Raw genomic sequence first — 20,165 nt, 5'->3', positions numbered from 1 at the left:
CTGACTACAACCACCCTTCAGGAAGTTGTAGAGAGCGATAAAGTCACCTCTGAGTCTCCTTTTCTCCAGGCTAAACAAGCCCAGCTCCCTCAGTCGTTCCTCATAGGGCTTGTGTTCCAAGCCCTTCACCAGCCTGGACTTGTGAAATCCAGGCATGGTTCCCCATCTCCAGAAAGCCCATCAGAGACCTCCCAGCTTTTTAAAGACACCTGGTTTGTGCTGTCAGTGCTGTAACTCCTGAGCTGTGATGTGTTCATCTGCCTTTTCAGAGATCTGGGCTGGGGCTTCTCAGTATGCAGCCTGTTCGTGGCACTATGAACACTCTTGGGGAGCCGAGGTGATAAAGGCTATTTAACCAGCACTTGCCCTCATGCTGGTTTCCACAGGTTCAGTATTTACAGATCAGTTAAACACTCCATAATAGACGCCTCTGAATTAATACAGTTGTTCCTGGGAATCTGCTGTTCCTGTTTATTGCTGTGGGTGTTGAAGGACTCAGGCTGTTGCAGAACATGGCTGGCAGGAGCTGGAGCTAAACCCTCTGCCTCTGCCTGACAGGATGGTGAAGCTTCCTCTGGGAAGAGCCTCACATGCCAGCTGCACCTTCCATCCCCACTTTCACCTCCCCACCACGGGATTGCCGCTTCCCCAGCTCAGCCCTACTTCCCCACTTTCCAGGGCAGCAGGCAGGGAGCGGGTGCTGCCTGCTGGAGCTCCACAGTCGGAGGTGTCCTGAGCTTTGCAAACAGGAACCTGCTCACACGCATTTCCACTGCTGCAAAAGTGCCTTGAAATTCGGGGGTAATTTGTGTACACACCTCCCTGAGAGCAGGATGATCTCGGGCAAGCCAGTGATTTACAGCACCAATCTTCTGGGTGGGTTTTGTTTTCCGAGTCCCAGCAAGTTTTAATTCCAATTGTGAGCATGGTGTGATATAGTGCCCTCTGCTTTCCTGTACTGAGTGTGTGCCCCCACCTTCCTGCCCTCCGTATTCCTGTGCCTTGTTATTTGAAACAGAAGGTTAATAACTTGGAGCCCGAAGGCACATTGCTGTGAACTGATCCAAGCACTACTGGATTTACAAAAACCCAGCCTCAGACCCTTAATCCTTGCTAAACTGTCACGGTTTGGCGCAGCCGGTGTTCCTAAAGAGCTTCAGCCTGAACACTGAAAGCCCAAAGGTTGTGATATCTTGGCAAATCCAGGTAAATCTCTGAGATGAGCTATGGGGAGGAGGGGCACTGCAGATCTGTTCATTGGGAGAAAAAATGCGGCATCTCTGGGCTTGCCTCGAGGGTAGGGAGTGGGATGTGGCCCAGAGCTTGTTTTCCTGCAGTCCAACCCTCATGTGCAGATTGTGAAACTGTGTGGGTGAAACACCAACAGTGGTGGGAGAGGAGGATGCTCACGGCTGGCTGCCACGGTTGTGGTAAAACAAAATTAACTTCCCCTCAGTAACAAAATCCATTTGAGTGTTTCCTGTGAGGGAACTGACTCCTGGCTTGCTCCCCTGTCCTGCCTTCTCTCCCCAGGCAGTGGTGATGTTACATGATGGTTTTGAAAAAGAAAAAAAGCCACTCAGTGGTCAGGGTGGCCCGTGTGTGCCTGGGCTGGAGAGTGCTCAGCTGCTCCTGACAGGGCTGGGAGGGTGTCTGTGCAGCCAGAGCTCCTTGTGGCACTGGGGGAGGCTGTGGTGGGGAACTGGGCAGGCAAGGGGCAGGATCCAGCCAGTCAGGGGTCAGGTTTTGGAGCTGGGGGAACATCTTGCAGCAAGAGTAATTCAAATTGGGTCCCTCCCTGGGTGGAGACTGACCTGTGCCCACACCTCATAATGGTGTTTTAAAGATGTGCTGGCTGAGATCCCATTTTTGTGTGTGTTGGGATGCTGCAGGTATATGTGTGGAGCTCTGCCAGTGATGGAAAAGTGGGAATGGACGGGATGGAACCAAGCAATCCAACCCCGTGGTACATCCCGAAAGGTGAAGGAGGGAGGTGTGAGGCCGGTCTCCATTGCCCGTGGAGGTGACGGAGGAGGAACTGGCAGGGGCGGCTGTGCAGACCCCCGCGGGGGCCCCGTGCCGGGCGAGAACAGCTCCACGAGGTGGCAGCAGGACCCCTCTTTCCTGCATGCAGGGATTTCTAGTCTAGGAGACAGCTGAGCAGGTCCTGCGGAAGATCCCAACAGCACGGCTCAGCCCAGCGCTTCTGTGTGCCTGAGAGCATCTCCTGCAAAAGGTCTCCTCTTGGGGCAGGGAAAAAGACCAGCAAGAACTCACTCCGATGACAAGAACTAGAGATTGTGAGTTAATACAGAGCAGCATCTCTCCCTAGGGCTGCCCACCTCTGGCATTTTTACTAGATCCCATTTCTCAGCTTTAACTGATTGTTAAAACCAAGTCTATCTAACAGCAGAGGAATAGCTTTCCTGACCTTCCACACCAGCAGGCCAGGTCGCAGCACTTGCCTCTCCATCACCCCAGGGAAGGTTATCTGTTTTTTAAGTGAATCTGCGTAATAGTGTGATCAAGCAGACCATGGCCCAACTTCTGGGAACTCCATGTATCAGGACTCTGGAGTTCCCTTGGGTTCCCTGTAGTCCCCAAGTCCTGGGAAAGGAGCTTGAGCTTAGTCCTGAAACGTCTGGCAGAACCCCCAGCACACAGGGCTGGAGCTTAGGAGGCAATTAGGAAACAGGATAGCACAAATGGGGGCCCAAAGCCACCACCTGATCCCTCTCCTAATGCCCCCTTCTCCAGCACACCCGCACAGCTCCTTCACCTAGCCTGGGGCACGGGCATCCCTCCATGCCCTTCCCTTTGAACTTGACCCCCCTATCCCCTCATTTCTGCATCCTCACATGGCTGCAAGCCCACCCCAGCACCTTCAGAGACAGGCTATGAGGGCAGGGCTGGGGTGGGCAGAGGTGGGCATGGCATCCTTCAGTCACCCTCCCAAACCTATGGGGGCTGGGGCAGGGAGAGCTTGGGCAGCCCCTGCCCCCACAGAGTGATGGATGAGCTGACAATAGGGTATTGATAAGGAATTAACCTTGAGCCCTTCTTGCTTCAGTGTCAATAGAGCAGGAGCCAAGTACACACGTTTGATTGGAAATCTGTGTTTGGCCTCTGCTGCCTCTGAGCCCACCGAAGGGGAGAGATGAGAGGGGGATGTGAACTGTCCTGCTGCCCCCTTCCCAGCTGGGACCCCCCCTGGCAGGTCCCTCTCAGCTTCCCCAGCCCCCTGCTGCTGGAGTTGACCATGGGCAGCCAGCTCTAGAGGCTGCAGCAGCCTCTGTGCCCCCACCCTGGCATGTGGAGGGCTGGGTACCAGGGCCTCCCTTGTTCCCTAAAGGGCCTGTGCCCATCCTGCACTGGCCTACACTCCGAGCAGTTTGTTTAATTAAGTGTTTTGCCTAATGGGATTGCCTCATTTCCATAACAAACTGGCGGGCTGTCATTAGGTGGGCTCCCTCATTCATTACTGTTAATTAGATATGGATCCCCCAGAAGGCGGCGCGGGGTGATGAACGAGGCCCCTGACACACGCTATTACACATTAGCATTTTCTCAATATATCCGATACATCACGGTCCTCTGCTTCCTAAAGATATTTTAAATAAAATATTAGCAGCCTGCTGTGGGGTAGGTGGAGAGGGAGGGACGGAGGGCTTCTGCCCCTTTCCCTGGCCTCAGGCCTCCTTTGGGCTGAAAGTGGATGGGAGAGTGGCTGAGATGCTCTGCTGCTCCTCACCAGCCAAAAAAATGGCCAAATCTCCCCCTTTCCCTCTCCTTGCCACAGCAGATGGAAAGAGGTCCCTGACATCCCTGCTGCCTCCTCCCACCAGCCTGGGGACTGCCAGCACCCCATCCCTGGGCGACACAGCAGTGGGGAGGGGTTTGAAAACAGCCCATTGACCCATCTGCAGAATGTTTGTAAACCAAAAGCGTCGGCGCCAGCCGCGTGCCGGGGGGAACCCGACCTCTGCCCCCCCCCGCCTCCAGCAGCCTCCCAGCCCCTGTGTCGGGGTAACCCTACACTGCACCAGGGGCCTCTAATGCAGGATGTATAGATCTGTTGGGGCTGGGCGTCTCCTGCCCCCAACTAATGCAGCCGATGAGACTTCATTATGGGGGTGTCCCCCGAGGGGTGCCCTTCGTCCTGCCCTCCTGGCTCTATGAGGGTGGGCCAGTTGGGGGAACCCATCCATGGTGGGGTCTGGCGTGTGTCCCAGCATCCCCCTGCATCTGTCCCTGCATCCCAAACAGGACCAGGACTCCCCTCCGAGACCTTACTCACATCCAGTGCCTGCAGCATGTGGGGGGTGTCTCCTCCGCTGCCTCTCGCCTGCAAAGGGAAACACAGAGAGGCAGAAAGCGCCCGAGAAGATTTATACTTGTTTAATTAATGTCAAATGTAGTTTACAAACGGGAGTGACAAGTACCTCTTTGTATAGTATACACTGACACACAATCATTGACACACCGGAATATCGCTTTGTGCAACTGGGATTCTTTGGGCAAAGATAGGTAACTCCGATATTTCAGTTTTTTTTTTTTTAATCATTTAAACTCATTACAGAAGAGGGGAAGTGGCGGATGCCTGGTACAAACTTGGATGCCTCTCTCCCCAGCATTCCCCCTGCAGCTTCCCCCTTGAAAACAGGGGATGGCTTTACAATTTAAACAAACAAAAAAACCCCAAAAATAAACCCCAAAACAAAGAACCAATGACTAGTTACATATGGTTTTACACTTGGTACACAGAGCACACTGCTGGTCCACAACACCTGCCAGAAAGGTCCTGGGAAGGCGCCAGGCTGTTTCCAAGGAAGGCCTGGGTTGGGGTGTCCTGCCCTCTTGCCCTTCCTGGCTGCCTCTCAAACCCACCTGGCTGCACCCTCTCCATCTCTGAGACCTCAGCACCAGCACACTCCCAGCTCAGCCATGTGCCCTGCAAGTTTTTCTCCCTTTACAAATCCAGCCTGAGCTGTGCGTGCCTGCCCATCCCCTGCCTTGTGCTGCTGGCCGCAGGGTTACCCTGCAGTGACAGCCCCTGCCTGCAGTCTCCCCGTGGAGGCAGGACCCTCTGGGGTGCCTCGGCTTCCCCTGGTTCCCAGGAGCTCTGCTGGCACATGTCCCCGAGCAGAGAGGGCTGCAGCTCTCTGGTCTCAGAGGCCACACACCACTACGAGCTTGGAGACAACGGAAACTCCCAATTAGGAATTGTCACCTTTTGATGAGATGTTTATGAAATAACAGCTCCTTCAATTTCATTTGGGTTTTTTCTGGGTGCAGTGGGATCCTTCTGAAATCACTCAGGAGATGCCAAGGCTGCAGCTGTTCTCTGCAAAGAGCTCAGGGTAGGGAAGCAGCAGTGGGACTGTCACATCCCCCACGCATCCTGCATCCCCAGTCCTTCCCTCTCTGGAAATACCCCAGCAGCCCAGCAGCACTGGGGTCCCAACTCCAAAACCCTCATCCACTGTTGTTTCCAGACTGTCTTAAAATGACCCAGCTATGTTGTGCTGCCAGGTGGGATCTGCCTGGAAAGGAGTGGGGCAGATGAGCTTTCCCATCTTCCGGTCTTCTGGCTGCAGTGGGCTGGCACCCCACAACTGCCCAGGGAGCTGTGGCAGGGATACATGGTGTAGGGCTGGGAGAAGTCCCAAGGCCTTGGGAAATGGGTCAGTATCTGTTTTTTGGATCCTGACAATAAAAGAAAGAACAACAAAAATCCAGGCCAGATGGCAGCTTTGGTTAAGGCTGAGGATACGGGAGAGACAGGGATGAGGATGAGACTGCATGGAAGAAGCTGGGGCTGCGGGGGACCTCTAGGTCCAGCTGAGAGTGTCTCTGCTGGACCTCGGGGGTGGCAGTGGGGACGAGACAGGGCTTGTCTTGGCTCTCTGCCCTAGTGCCAAAACCTCTCAGGAAAAATGCAGGCTGCAGGAGAGTGGGAGCTGGGGGAAGCGAGAGCAGGGCAGGGCTGGCTCTGCAGGGCTTGCACGGCTCTGACAGGCAGCCCCACAAGGGAACTGGCTGAGTCTCTCTGGGCAAAGCCACCAGCAGGATCATCCTGCCCCCTGCCATCCCCACCGTCCTGCCTCAGCACCCTCCTGAGCAGCCCAGGCATCCTCAGCCAGGAAACACTGCCCAGAGGGGGAAATCAAAGCCAGGCCAGGGAGGGGAAGGGGCTATGGCCTGAAGGAGCACAAGGATCAGCCGGAGCCTCGAGCAGGCACTCCCAGCCAGGGGAGAGGGCAGTGCTCTGACAGACCCCCTCCTTCCAGCTCCTCACCATTTGCCCCTTCCCCAGCTGGGAAAGACAAAGGGGGCTGAGCCAGATTCCCCCTGTCCTGCCTGGCCCCCCGGTGAGGAGTTAAAAGCTGTGTCTTTCCGGGGATAACGATTCTATTATAAATAGCCCCATTAGCTACAACTAATGACAAAAATCCACCTCCTCTACTCCCCATAAGTTCTGTAAGTTATGGGCAGTGCTACAGCCATTACTAAAAGCTGTTAACTTCATATCTGAATGAGGAAATATACACCACAGAACATTAAACCATTTATATTATATATATGTATATATATACTTTTTTTAAACTAATGACTTTAATGCCAAAACTTTGCTGAACCAAGAAAAATATGGGTTTAATGTTCTCTGCTCATTTTTTTTTATTCTTTAAAAAAAATACAACCCAAAGAAAAGAAAGGGAAACTTATTAGTATGTAATGTTTGAGTCTATCCCATTTATACACAACATTGTAAACATATATAATCTATATTACATGTGCTTCATTTCTGCCTGGGTGTGTTTTTTTTTTTCTTTAAACCTTTTAGTTATCACTAGAACACCACAAAAAACCAAAACAGAACCAAACAAAAAAATCAAACCAAAACAAATAAAAACAAAACAAAAACTGATCAAAGAACACAAGTTACAGGTTATTTAACATCTGTCAAGGGTCCCTTCCCCAGTCTCCTGGGGGCAGAGTGGTCAACAACACAGTCCAAAGGAGAGCTCACAAGCCATCCGCAATGCAAAGCCAGCTCCAGGGAACGGGTGATGGGGAACACTGGTTTTAAAAAAGGGGGCTTCACAACAAAGGATTTGGTTTTGCCCGCTGCAGATGCTGAAGGAGGTCTCAAATTGCGGGACCTGGCAGCCGAGGCTCCCCACTGCTCCTGTGTCCTCGAGTCCATGTCTGGAGTCTCTGGTTTGTTTTTTCTTTTAATTTTAAAACGTCTTTTTTTTGTTGTGGTCGTTCTTCTCCCCCTGGGTGTGATGAGCTGAGCCGAGTCGCTGGGTCCCGCCCTCCTGCTGGGTCCTTCATAAGTAGATGCGCCGAAGGTCTCCAGGAGACGTGATGGTGTTACACTGAGGACAGAGCTTCTTGGCACCCTGCAACCAGCAGATGAGATGCACAGCGTGAGAGCGTGAAGGACATCCCTGCCCTTGGCCTGGGATCGCAGGAGCAGCAAGGCCCTCCAGGCAGGGCCATGGCCTCCAACAGTGAGCACAAGATGTGTGAAGGGGAATCCCAGTGCCTTCCTTACCTGCCCTGCAAGCCCCTTGTCCTGTTCCAGTCCCTGGTATGAGGCAGCTGGACAAGCAGGAGCTCTGCAGGGGGCTGAAACCCAGAGCCAAGGTGTGTCACCCAACTCAGCACTGCTGTCACCACTGGTTGCCAGGGAGATCTGCTCCTTTTTGTTTCCCTTCCTCACCTGCATCCCTCAATGAGCACTTCAGGTCACTGAACATGCAGAAAATCAACCCAGCAGGAACAAGTGAAGTTTTCAGCAGGGATGACTGAGCTGGTTCACAGGGAGCTTGGACCATCCCTTTCAGGGCAGTGCAATGGGGCACTGCCTCGCCCATCCCGCAAAAGCCTATGAGCTGCTGGCAAGAAGGAACCCCCTGTCCTATCCCCCCCCAGCTCACACTGATGCTGCAGAGGTGAGTCTGTTCTGCCAAGGTGAGCTGAAAACAGCCAATTGATGTGAGCTGGAGTGGGGTAATGGGTGGCCGACAGAAACAGTACATGAAATAAAACAAGGGCTGATGTGCCATCTATCACTGAGCCTGACAGCAAGAAGGTGTTAATAAGCTTCAGAATCGGGGTCAACCTAAGCTGGTCATCATTAGATTGGCAGATGTGACAGACACTTGATGGGAAAAACGACAGAAAGATGGCTCTGCTGTGAGGCAGCATCCCATCTACAGCACCAGCAGTGTGGGAAATTGGGATGGCCTGGCTTTTCATACCCACCACAGCCTTAACATGACCTCCTGATGCTCAGAACTGAGCACAGGCTCTGCCAGAGCAGCCCAAGTTTTGTTCACTGCTGTCAGACAGGCCCTTCCTGCAGCACTTGGTGTGACAAGTGAGCTGCCAGGAATGCAACCCCTTGTGAGAGCCTGCAGGCTTGCATGGGGCTTTCTGGCACAGCTGAGGCTGTTCAGTTCAGTGGTGCTGCTGCTCTCCCTGAGCAGGGCTTGCTGCAGTACCTGCAGCACTGAGAGCAGCAGCAGGGCAGGACCATGACCTGCCACACTTGGACTGCTACCTGCACTTGGGTACATCCCTAGCAGAGCAGCTGGCACTGCTGCTTACCAAAGGCAAGCATCCTTAGAACAGGTCCTCTCTGTTCTGTGACCACACCTGCAAAGACAGGACAGAAGCCTTCTCCCCTTGAAGCTACCTGGACTAAGGAGAATCTGGAGGAGACAGCCCCAGGGTACAGAAAATTTACATGTCATGTTGGTTCTGTAGTACTGAGTCCTACTGCAGTTTGGAACCAGCTCCCTCCCTGCTCCAACTGCACATAAGTCCTGGCAGACGTGGACTCGCACACCATTCCCTGAGCTTTGGACTTCTGAACAACCAGGTCCCATTTGACAGCCCTCGCTGCCAGTGGCTCAGCTGTTGATGGAACACACGTGGGGACCACGGGCACCTGCACCTGATCTAAACCAGCCACACACAAAGTCCTGTTGAGCTAGAGTTGAATGAAATGTAAAAGACACCCAAAACACCCTGGGCATCACTCTCAGGGTGAGTGACAAGCTGGCAGTCTGAAGGACAGACCACTGGTGGTCTGGATGGCACACCTAACACCGGTGCTGATGCCTGTAGGCATATCCTTCTAGTTATTTTGGGACAACTACTGATTTTCAGCCTTCCAGGGCAGGGACCATCCCACTGTGCCTGTGCAATGCATCATGCAGCCCTCTGCAGTGGTCTTCACTGAGTGTGGACTTGGCATGCTGGATTCTGGGAGGAGCAAGTGCAAACTGTAACTCAAAGGAAAGGCTTAAAATGCTGATGAAATGGAAACTTGACTGCACTGGACTTTGGCAGAGCCTGTTTATTTAACATGCCTTTTTGCTTATACTCAACATCACAGCTTTGGATCTCTAGAATTAGAAATGGCAAGCTCTACTCTGCACGTCCCAGTAAAAATGGGGACATGCAGAGTAATGGTGGAAACATGAAAGAGAAAAATCTAAACATCTGCCCTGTCTGCCACTGTGGTGACACAGCAGCACTACCAAGGAGGGGCTCACTAATCTGGATGCAAATGCCACAAAATATCCTGTTTCAGTTGAGTCTCTGCTCCGTTTCATGCAGTTCCCTTGTCCTTGGAGGCACCTGTTGCATCTAGTTGCCCTCTTGGCATCATCTCTGTAGCTGGAAGGAGTCCCAAATGAAGTGGCAGGGAGGTGCTGAGAAATTAACTCACAGCATGTTGTCTGAGGGACAGCAGTTAGCAGCTGCCTGTTCAAGCTTTCCTGTGTGCCCTGACAAGCAGAAGTGTGCATGGGGACTTCAAGCATTCCAGATGTGACTAGTGCCCACATCTGTGTCCAAGCTCTCCTTCCTAAGACAGGCTTACAGGCAAGAGGCAGCAAAGCATCCAACCAAAGGCTGCAGGTGCTCATTATAAGCACCAGCCTTCCACATTCAGCCCACAGGGATGGCAGAACCAGCCTGATGAAACCAACTGCATCCTTGCTGCTCTCTTGGCATGGCAAAGCAAGGTCAAGTATGCAATTCCCTCACACTACAGGGAAAGGGAAGATGCCTGGATTTATCTTGCCAGACACCTTGGGATCTTGTCCCAGAGATCTGTTTTCTGCACCGCAGGCTGATGGCTTTAGGGGGATCTACTCTCCCACCTAAGGCTGAGAGCTGCACATACATAGCCAGGGACAAATTTTCAAACATGTCACAAAGCAGAACGCAACCACATGGAGCTTGACCTATTTTCTGCAAAAGCTACATGATCACAGACTGATTTGGGGAAGTGGTGGATGCCGCTTCACCTGCATGTGGGAAGTGCAGCTCATCCTTGAGCTCTGAAGCCTGGGTACATCGAAGGGAACAACTGCATCCTGGAAACCTTCAGCAGCCTGGCCTGAATGCTGTGCAGGCTGCATGTGGCACGCTGGACCCAGGGCTCTGGGTCTCTCTAACACTTTGGACACTTGGGGATGAATTTTTCTTTTATTTCATACGAAACTGTCCTCCTCTGCACATGTAAGTATGTGTGGTAAATTCAGAACTAAGTCCTGATTTTTTACTTCTTAGATTGAAGTTGCTCAGAACCTTGTTCCTTACTTTTTGGTGTAGGTGTACAGCATTTATCTGCACCAGTGATTAAGCTCTCCTCTCTTGTGGAGAGGCACATAAGCTTGTACACACACACATGCTGGCACAGGCACAATGAAAAAGCGTTTGCTCCCCCACTGCTCACCTGCCAGCTGGGGTTACTAAACTTTTCCCTTGAAATAAAAATGCTGTGGAATAATAAGTCCCACCTGTCGGCCATTTATTTTTCTTTTTTTTCCAGGTCCTTCTGCTCCTTTCATCATAGCTACATGGAAAAGCCTTGATGTGTTATAGCTGTGTGTGCTGGAGTAAAGGCCACCTCAGCTTTTCCATTATAAACCCCAGTTTTGAGGGGTTTATAAAACTCTGCTGCAAGAAGTTTGCTCCAGGGCTGTTACAAAGCAAAGAAATGGGGCTGGAACCAGGATGGAGTTTATTTTTTCTCCTCCTTTCTTAATTAAAATTTGGCAAGTGATTGATCCACAATACAGGCTAATCACTTGGGGTAGTAGTTTGAAAAATGCATTAACGAGAGCTGAGATGTTGAAAAGTCGTTAGGGCTTACATGGTGCCAGGAAGGATTGGAGTAGTTTGTCTTAAAGTTGCCTCTTAAAAAAAATGGTGTGACGTCTGCTATAAATTGGCTAAAGCAAGGAAACTCACAAGGAAGGATTTAGGCACTTCCTGCTGTCCTGTGGGTCTAAAAATGGGCAATTTCCAAGCAGAATATGTTACCACGCACAGAGAATAAAGAGACACACAAACAGAGCAGGCAAAGGAAGTAAAATCAAAGTAGAGAGATGACAGGAGGGACCCAAACCAAGAGCCAGCTTCTTGCCAGGAAAGGAGTTGAATGTCAAGATCCAATTCTCAACCAAGGCGTCAGCCTGCTCTCCCACCCATGCCTCCACACCAAGCGTGGAGCTGCTTCTCAGCAGATGCTAATTCCCAGAGAAACAGTTGTCCTCCACTGCCATTGTGGGGTACCCTCCAGCTGTTAGGTAATGGGTTTAAATCACCAGGAGAACAACTTGCTTCATGGAGACTCCTCAAAGGGTGGAGCTCATCTCCACAGGCTGCTGGAGGCCAAAATTGAAAATTGCTAATTAATTACCAGAGAACCTCATGGCAGATGAGATCATAAAGGCTCAAGCGCAGCATCCTCCATTGCAGCTGCTGACTCAGGAGGTCCCTGTATGTTGCTGAAGCTCTGAGAAATCACACTGAAGGGCTGCTCTGTATCTGTGCTGTTTTGTGCAGAACTATTCCAGCTCACATGGGATACATGGTACTAGAGCCTAGAAAATGTGGCAGGGCTAAGAATGTAGTAATTACCAAAGATATAAATGTGTCAACTGCAGAGCACACATATATATCGATGGATCCCCTGGAAGCATTTGGTGATGAAGAAGGCTTTTTAGAAGTGATTTTCTCCTGCTCTTGTAGTTGTCATTTTCAAATAAACCCAAGACGGGCAAGCACAAGCCTGGAGTCAGCAAACTCACATAGGAAATGCTGGATCTGGCTTGTACAGGTGATGGGGGAAATTTGGTAAACTGCATTTGCTCAGATAAACCTGTCCTCTTTCAGCCTTTGCACCCACCAACAGCTCCATCACTGGCAAAAACCAGCCTGACTTAGCTTCTAACTCTATTTACTTCGTAAAGAAGGATACCAAGGATTGGGAAATCACAGAACTACAGCTCCAGAGGGATGTCAAGAACTCGCCAACCCATTCCCTGGGCAAGATCACCTCAACCTGAATTACTGATGACAGACACACATCAAGTCTGTTCTCACAAATCTCCAAGGATGGAGGCTCCAAACCTCCCCAGGAAATCACTAGAGTAGATGGCCAATCTCCTCTGTTAGAGGACTCTCCTCAGGAGAAGGAAAACACAATCTCACCCACTATCACCTGTAGGGTCCGTCTCAGTTAATGGGGAAGGATGGAGAAGGGGCAGACTCTTACAGAGGGAGACTCGGGCTGACTCAGGCTGCAGTCGAACAACCAGCTGAGGATGGACACCCACCATGAGGACCACTGACATTCAGGGAAAGGAACTCCACGTGCTGCTGCCCAGGCTAAACCTCGCTCCTGCAACACCATTTCCTCTCCTAACTTTGAAGAACCTCCACATGTTTTCAGGGTTTCCAAAAGGGATCATAGGTAAATCACTCCATTATCTTGGTTCTCTTAAGGCATCTCCAAGGTCCCTTTCTGCAACCCCAGCCTTTGCTTCACATTAATCTGACAAAGCAACAGCAGACACAGATGGAGTCTCTTCTATGGTCAATGTTTCAACCCCAGAACTTACAGCCAGTTGACGTGCTGAGCTCCAGTATAATGGTACCTAAGCTAAAGAGCCCAGCAATCATTTGTAGAGTTAGTGATTAAAAGTCTCTCCCTTGCCCTTACCAACAGAACAGTTATAATTTGGAATTGAACATCCAGAGCCAAAAGTCTAAAAATTTTATTTTCATGAAGTCTAAGCATTTAAAGACTCAATCCTCATCAGTGCCCTAAACACCACTAAAGTGAGATGCTCAGATCATTGTAGTATCGTATCCTAGAAAATGTTTAAACCATAGGTCCATAGACACTTGTGAGCATCAAATTTCACCCTGTCTTCAATACCCTGCAGAGGTTCAGAAGTGCTCCCAGGCACTGTGAGCCTTCAGTTCCAGGGCCTTGTTCAGTACATGATCCTTGCTCTCTCAGACACACTCACACTAATTTAATATGAGATCTTGGCCAGGCATATGAACCACAGGCACACAGGAGAAAGGGGACTTTTCACCAACATGGATGGCAGATCTCCAGACTGTTCAAAAGGGGCCGGAAGCCTGACACAACATGCCTGCTCCAACTCCTATTAACTCCAACAAATTGTTTATTGCACAACAGAAGAAAAATGCTGCCCCTCTCCCCCAGCCAAGTCTTCCCATGTGTGCTGCATGCGCAGGCTCTCTCCTCCCAACCCCACTGGGGAGCCAGCTTTATACCCAGGGAAAGGTAACAGCAGCGATTATTACACACACTATCCCACAGCTCCTCGCTTGTTAAAAAAAACAAGAGTCTCTTTTGTGCCCGAAATAAAAGGAGATACCTTAATTAGAACAATGCAGGTTGGTAAGCATTAAACACTGAGCCCAGCTGCTGTATGCCATTAAATTCATAAAAAAGGAGGGGGGAAGGAGGGCAGTCTTAACGAGATTACACACATTGACTTTGATCAAGACACAAAAGCACCAAGGCGTTCCAGGGTTTTTATTGCTGTCTTCAGGCTACATTTTAATGGTTACATTAGAAACATGCGAACACAGGCTGGGAAATTTTTTTTGAGATGGGAGAGGGAGTGCAAGCATGCCTTGTGAAAAGGCCTGGTTTAATAAATTTGGGGCTGCAGGGAGAGACTAGGACTGGGGAACACATGAGTAGCCACTTATTAATTGCTTCCCCTATGCAAGTGCCAAGTCCTAACATGATGTCTTGCTGGCCTATTCCTATCCTGCCTGCCTGGTCAGCAGAAGAGCCATGTGCAGATCACACACAGCCAGCATCCTCGCCACCTTTCTCACGGAATTCTAGGGGGAGATGGCTTCCCCTCTGCAAGGGAAATGTTAATCCCTGAGCCCCTGGAGTGAGTTTCCCCGTTCTCATGAGCAGCTGTGATTGCTGAACATGACAAAAAGGGACCTGACTGAAGTTGAACTAAGTTGTTGCTGAGCCTAAGAACAGCCTGAAATTGGTGCCATGGAATTAGAAGATGACTTGAGGCTGGTGGAAAGAGGAGAAGACAAAGACTTCGGAGTAAAGAAAATGAAGAGGAAATTAAGTGTTTTATCCTGTGCTTGTAGCACTGCTGAAAGACAAGATCACTCTTCACTTAGCAAAGGTGGCAGAGCACATATTCATCCAGACACCTCACAGCTACGTACCCACATATGCGTCTTTTATAACATGCTGCTAAAATGTTTACAAAAGCTTGTATAATGTAAATAGTGACGGGGTGTAGCTGAAGAGCTATAAAATACAGCCCAAGGGATGGCCAAGTTATTGAGTTGCTATTAGTACTCGAGCCCACAGGCACTTCACCATCCTGGTAACTTTTCTTGGACAAGACTTTTAAAAGGCAGGATTTAAAGGAGCATGATCAGCTTAATCGTAATTCCAAGCACACAATGTCTTTTATAAAGTAGAGTAATGCCTTCCAGGAACACGTTTTCAGGAGTGGCGTTCCCTTACATTTTTTGCAACCCAACACTGTATCATCTTGCTAACAGGAGAACTAGAAAGCACAGTTGACTATTTTCCACTCCCCAGCCTGAACAAAATGAAAGCTTGAAAATCAGCTGCAGAGGGGACATTAAAGGCTGATTACAAAGCCCACATTTTTAACACAGGAAAAGAAAACACTTTATTTAATAACACCTTAAATTTTAACCTGATGTCCTTTAATAAATGTACAGATTAGTACTCCACTGGGTCACCCACTCAATGTTCAAGGTAGTCCCCAATCTTCTAAACAGAATGGCTTGAAAACCACACAGTGCTATTACAAATAACCTAAAAAACATAGATTCACATTATAAAAGCTCCCTTCCATATCCTCTCCCCTGAAGATGATTCCCTTTCCTTCAAGGGAATATCACGTTTCTCGGAAGCTACCCATTCCATGAAATCTCCCTGGATTTGCTCACAGCTTTACCTCTCTGCATGGACACCCCACAGGAAATCACTGAAAGGCAAGGTAGTCCCTGACACAGAGCTCTTCCCTCAGCAGAGCAAGAAAAAGCAAGGGGCAGGACAGGACTTGGGTCACAACGACTCAAACAAAACTCTCTCATGTCAAAGCTTGAGTGGGGTGTTAAACAGCCAGGCTTGGGAAATCTGCAAGCACAGCACTCAGATTGTTTAAAATAAAGCAAAAAGCACCTTTCCCTATGGCAATCTAGAAGAAAGTATCTGAGAAGAAAGGAAAAAGGCTGTAAGTCAACAAGAAAGTAGTCAAGAGCCTCACCAGAGTCCGCAGCCAGCATTCTTCACAGTGCACATGCCAGCACTGAATAGAAGTCAGGGGCATTGTGTAGGAGTCCTGAGGAAAAGAAGCAAATAGGTTACTTCCATAGCAGGGATCTAGTGATTCTTTACTCCCAACCCCATCACAATGCCTTTTTATGTGGGTAACACTGTCTTGTATTTTGTTAAAAAAGTTGGCTAAAAGAACCAACTTGTGTATCATGTAAGTTGTATTTTCATAATGTTTGTATAGAAGTGGCAGAAAGTCTCCTGCAGTTCCTTTTCTTGACTTCCCAGAACTCCTGTTGGAAGCCCATAATCCACTCAAAGTGGTGATCTGGCTCAACACAGTTATTGCAAAAGCATCTCAAGTTGCTCTGGCCACCTGCCATTATTCTCATCAGAAAGGTCACCAGATCATACAAAAACCAGTGACAGGGTAAGATCAACCCTTATCACAACTCAGCTCTGCAGGAACAGCTTAACTACATCCCAAGAATGCTGCTGCTATTTCAGCTGACGTGCCTTCTCGAGTATCTTCTATCATTGTTGACAAACCTCTGGAAATCAGCAGCAAGCTGTCATCCTTTCTGTGGGATGGGTGCAAGGACTGCACTCCCACACCTCCAAGTTGTGAGCCTGGCTGGGAGAGAAAAGCCCATGCATCAAGCTGAAGTTGCAGAGGGAGCTCTCCACCAAGCAGAATGTTCTGCTTTCAGAACACAAACCCAACAGGAGATGCAGAGCCCTGCAGGCTTGGACCATCAGAGGGAGCTGCTGCCCTTCCTGAGGAAGGCCACAGCATCACCAGAGAGCATGCAGGACACCGGCAACTTTTAAATGCTCAGGTAGCATTCCTGTTCCCAAATCAGTGAAGGTGAGTCTCTGATCACAGATTCTGCTCTCTCCTGCATATGTAAATCTGCACATGCAGGAAAAGGCTGCTGGTATCTGGGAGTTTTCTACAGGAAGGCAGAAAGTCTTCTGAAGTTGGGCCTTTCTTGCCCCTGATATAGAGGGACAGCTACAAATACCAGTGGAAACAATGTAATTCATACAGAAATTGCAGTTGTTAAGACCTTAATTCAGAAGGCTAATTGGTGATGAGTTCCCCCACTCTGCCTGAAAAAGGAGAAAGCTTCTCTCCTCCTCGGCAAAGATACCAAGACATTTCTGATTCATTACCACAAGTGGAGTGCTACTCACCATGCAAATGAGACATTTATAGCGGTCCCCACGGGAAAGCTGCCTTTCTAACTCACGGACACGAGCCTTTAACGCTTCAAATGTTGTCACTGCAGAGTCTTCTGTAATTCTGCAAAAGATGATGGAGAGTGAACATCACTGAGCACACAAGACTGTTAAGAGTTTGGGGGGAAAAGAATCCCTCAACAGGTACTGCACAGGAAACAGCATTGTATTTCAAACTAATACATCCAACTTGGGTTAAAACCCAGTGCGAATTCTTTCAAGTGTCTTTCTAAACACTTCCAAACACATCACAAAAGAACACAACCAGTGCTGGGGTTGACAGCTTCATACAAAGCAAGACAGACATTTAAAGAATAGATATTTTGTTGGGGTTGTTTGTTTGTTTTGTGCCTTTTTTCTTGTCTCCCTTAAGAGATTACTTAGGACCACATGCTTGAGACAAAGTTCTATAGTTGCTTTAAAGCTGCTGAGATAACCTTCTGTGGGCAATAGGAGTTATTCTTCCCTTTAGAGAATGGAGGCCTTTGCTGGCTATCAGCCTTGTGAAATGCAAAATCAGCTCATTACACAGGATCAACACAATGGCTTATATTAACCAAAGTCCCAGCTTTTTGATTCTAATACTAAAAAAACAGAGAAACCAAAAGCACTGGACACAGTGCCAACAGGGTGGCTATAAAGGCAGCTTTACAATCTCAGTTTTCCCATTTCCTAGGGTCATTTTTGATGGGCAGCATTATCTCTTTTGTCACAGAAGCACTGCGCTGAGGCCAGGCAAGTGTATTTTCATGGTTCTGCAAGGCTGGTGAAAAGAGCAACTTGCCAACCTAAAAGCAAGGGCAGACAGCAATGCTTAGCAAATGAAATGCAGGGAGCATTACAGACAAGGATGTGTCACTCCAGCATGCTGCAAAATCCAATTTCTACACAGTGCACGCCTAGGGAGGGGCCCACAAGTATTCCCCAGAAAAGGTTTAGAGCATTCACATAAAGGCTCTCACTCTCTCGAATAAAAACAAAACAAACCAACAATTTTCATGTATGTCAGTAACTTTCTGGCATCTCCAAGCAGACTCCAGCTCAGAAGAACCTCTTGAAGAGCATTTCGACACCAGAAGCTGCATCATCAATCACAAGATAACCCACAGTGGCACCTATGTCTTCTACCTTTTTAGAGGATGATTCATCAACAGGTGGCTAAAACACAGGTCTAGTGGAATTACTACAGCCAGTACAGTGAGCTGCAATCTCAGCACTCTTGCTGCAGGCAGGCACTCACTCCTTTGTTCATTAGTCACTTGTTGCTGGCACGCAGGGAGGGACTTGGGCTATCTCCCACAAGCTGATTCTACTGGCTTTTCCCAAGGCTTTCGTAACAGAACTAGTCAAAGAGATCTTGGGTGATTTTTCTAATATGACACTTCAGAAGAAAGTGAAGCTGCTGGAATGCATATGGTTAACTACCAGTGTTACAAAGCTCCTTCAACTTCACTCCTGCCTTTGTACAGATGAGACACGTTCTGCATGAGCTAACTGAGATCTTCATCAGAAGGAGATTCATTGCAAGTGACAACTGCTAGGAAATGGTAACAATTTTAAAACTGAAAAAAAAAGGCAAAGAAATACAAATGTCCCATGATAGCCTAGTGGGTGAGGACTGTCTGGGGACAGGGACACTGTGGATTCAAGTCTTGGAATCAATAAACATTCTTGGGAGCAAGATGAAAGAGTTTCAGTAGGAGACAGTCCTCCCTGCTGTGAAAACACCCACTTGCTCCTGCTCTTTGGTATAAATTATTACTATATCCCAGCTTGAGTTCTCACCCGCAAGGAAGAGTTGCTAGCATTTTCAAAGAAAGTCTAGAAAGGTGTTAGTTTTGTCCAAGGAAGAAACAGATTTATTTATTTATAGCTTGAAGATTATTGTTGGCTGAGAAAAGTGCTTCTCTTCCGGTCTGGCCCATCATTGAACTGATGCTGGGTGAAGGCTGCAGTTGAATTTGACTTCACGGAATCCATTTCTCTTTCCTGCACGCGCAAGGGCACTGGAGGTGTAAAGACAAGAGTGAATGTGGTGACTCCTGCCCAAAGCAGGTGGCAACCAGAACCTCAACCCTCGCTAAATTCTCCTTTTACCATCTGTGGAGCTATCCATTCTCCTCAGACAGGTGGGCAACTCAGCAAGGAAAGGGAAAAGTTGATTCCTTAAGCAGATACAAGCAAATGCCCATTCACCCCCAGTCCCAGCCCAGTAACAGACAAAACTTGAAAAGGAAAAATTTGCCACTGCAACAACTAGAGAAGATAGAAAATGGCTTGTTTATAGAAATCTAAACAGCTGACCCCCACTGGCCAATTTCGGAAAGTCTCTGAGATAATCGCACCTGTCCAGTAATAAACGAATGAATCAGAAAAGGAGGCTGAATAGAGGTATAAGCAATAATGCTCAGAGGCTGCCTGATACAATGGCCAATCAATAGGAGGGCTGTAGATCAGGGTGCTAGTTAGCTGGAAAATTACCACACCACTGCGTGCGTCACGCTGTAGGGATCCTGGACAATCAATGTGGGAGGTATTGATTTAGTTATTATCACTTCATACGCTCCAGACATTATTAAATATACATTTATTAACAAGACTGGGGTGCATTGGTAAGAGAGGGAGCTTTAGCCACTGCAATATCTCCCAGCACTGATCAAAGCTCAGCTATGACAGAATTTAAACTCCATGTTCTCCAGGCCAAGCAAGCTCACAGGACAAATCCTGACGCACAGCACAGTGCTGAAGACACAGCTCCTACGTCACATGAGAGATAGGAGTTTTGGCTGTAAGTGAGTATTTTGCACTTGAGACTTCAGGAAAACCTCTTGGAGCAGCAGCAACAAGGGACGTGGCGGCCAAGGGTCAACCCAAAGTGAGCGATAATTGCATGGTTGCTTCCGAAAAGCTGGAGGAAATGAGGTCAAGGGAAATAGGGAGAACATTAGTAAATAAAGGAAACTGAAACTACCTCCAGGGATGGAATAAAGACGAGAGTCACTTCCCATGTGTCTGGCTCCCGTGGTGGCCAGCACACTTGGTTCACATGCCATTCCATTTAGTGTCATTTTACCGTCAACCTGCTGCTTGTATCCTAAAGATAAGCATCGCTTAGGAGCAACTCTTCCTGCAGCAGCAATCTTGGGAACTCCCTCAGGATTCCCTCTTGTGTGTGCACCTTGTGTGCGCCTGGGAGCAGCCTTGGGCAGAATTTTTACAGGGTAACGCCAGGGTGGAGCGAGGGTCAGAAAGCCAAGTGCCATGAACGGGGGAA

The 20,165-nt window shown here is 48.9% G+C and overlaps 1 protein-coding gene across 7 annotated transcripts in view; it reads right to left on the bottom strand.

Annotated features, from left to right (window-relative positions):
* Positions 1-4,382: 4,382 nt before the first annotated feature.
* Positions 4,383-20,165, bottom strand: part of RNF220 (ring finger protein 220) — a 220,673-nt gene continuing 204,890 nt past the window's right edge. For all 7 annotated transcript variants that reach the window (XM_042030529.1, XM_042030533.1, XM_042030532.1 and 4 more), the window contains 3 exons: positions 16,847-16,955; positions 15,642-15,716; positions 4,383-7,406 (listed from right to left, as the gene is read on the bottom strand). In XM_042030529.1, coding sequence (XP_041886463.1) covers positions 7,335-7,406; positions 15,642-15,716; positions 16,847-16,955 — 256 coding nt within the window. In that variant the 3' untranslated portion in view covers positions 4,383-7,334. The remainder of the gene's footprint in view (positions 7,407-15,641; positions 15,717-16,846; positions 16,956-20,165) is intronic.

Source organism: Corvus kubaryi, unplaced genomic scaffold, assembly GCF_017639235.1.
Source record: "Corvus kubaryi isolate FWS band 111438036 unplaced genomic scaffold, C.kubaryi_AGA036_p1.0 37334, whole genome shotgun sequence".
Classification (NCBI taxonomy): Eukaryota; Metazoa; Chordata; class Aves; order Passeriformes; family Corvidae; genus Corvus; species Corvus kubaryi.
This window is presented reverse-complemented; position numbering and strand designations above follow the sequence as displayed.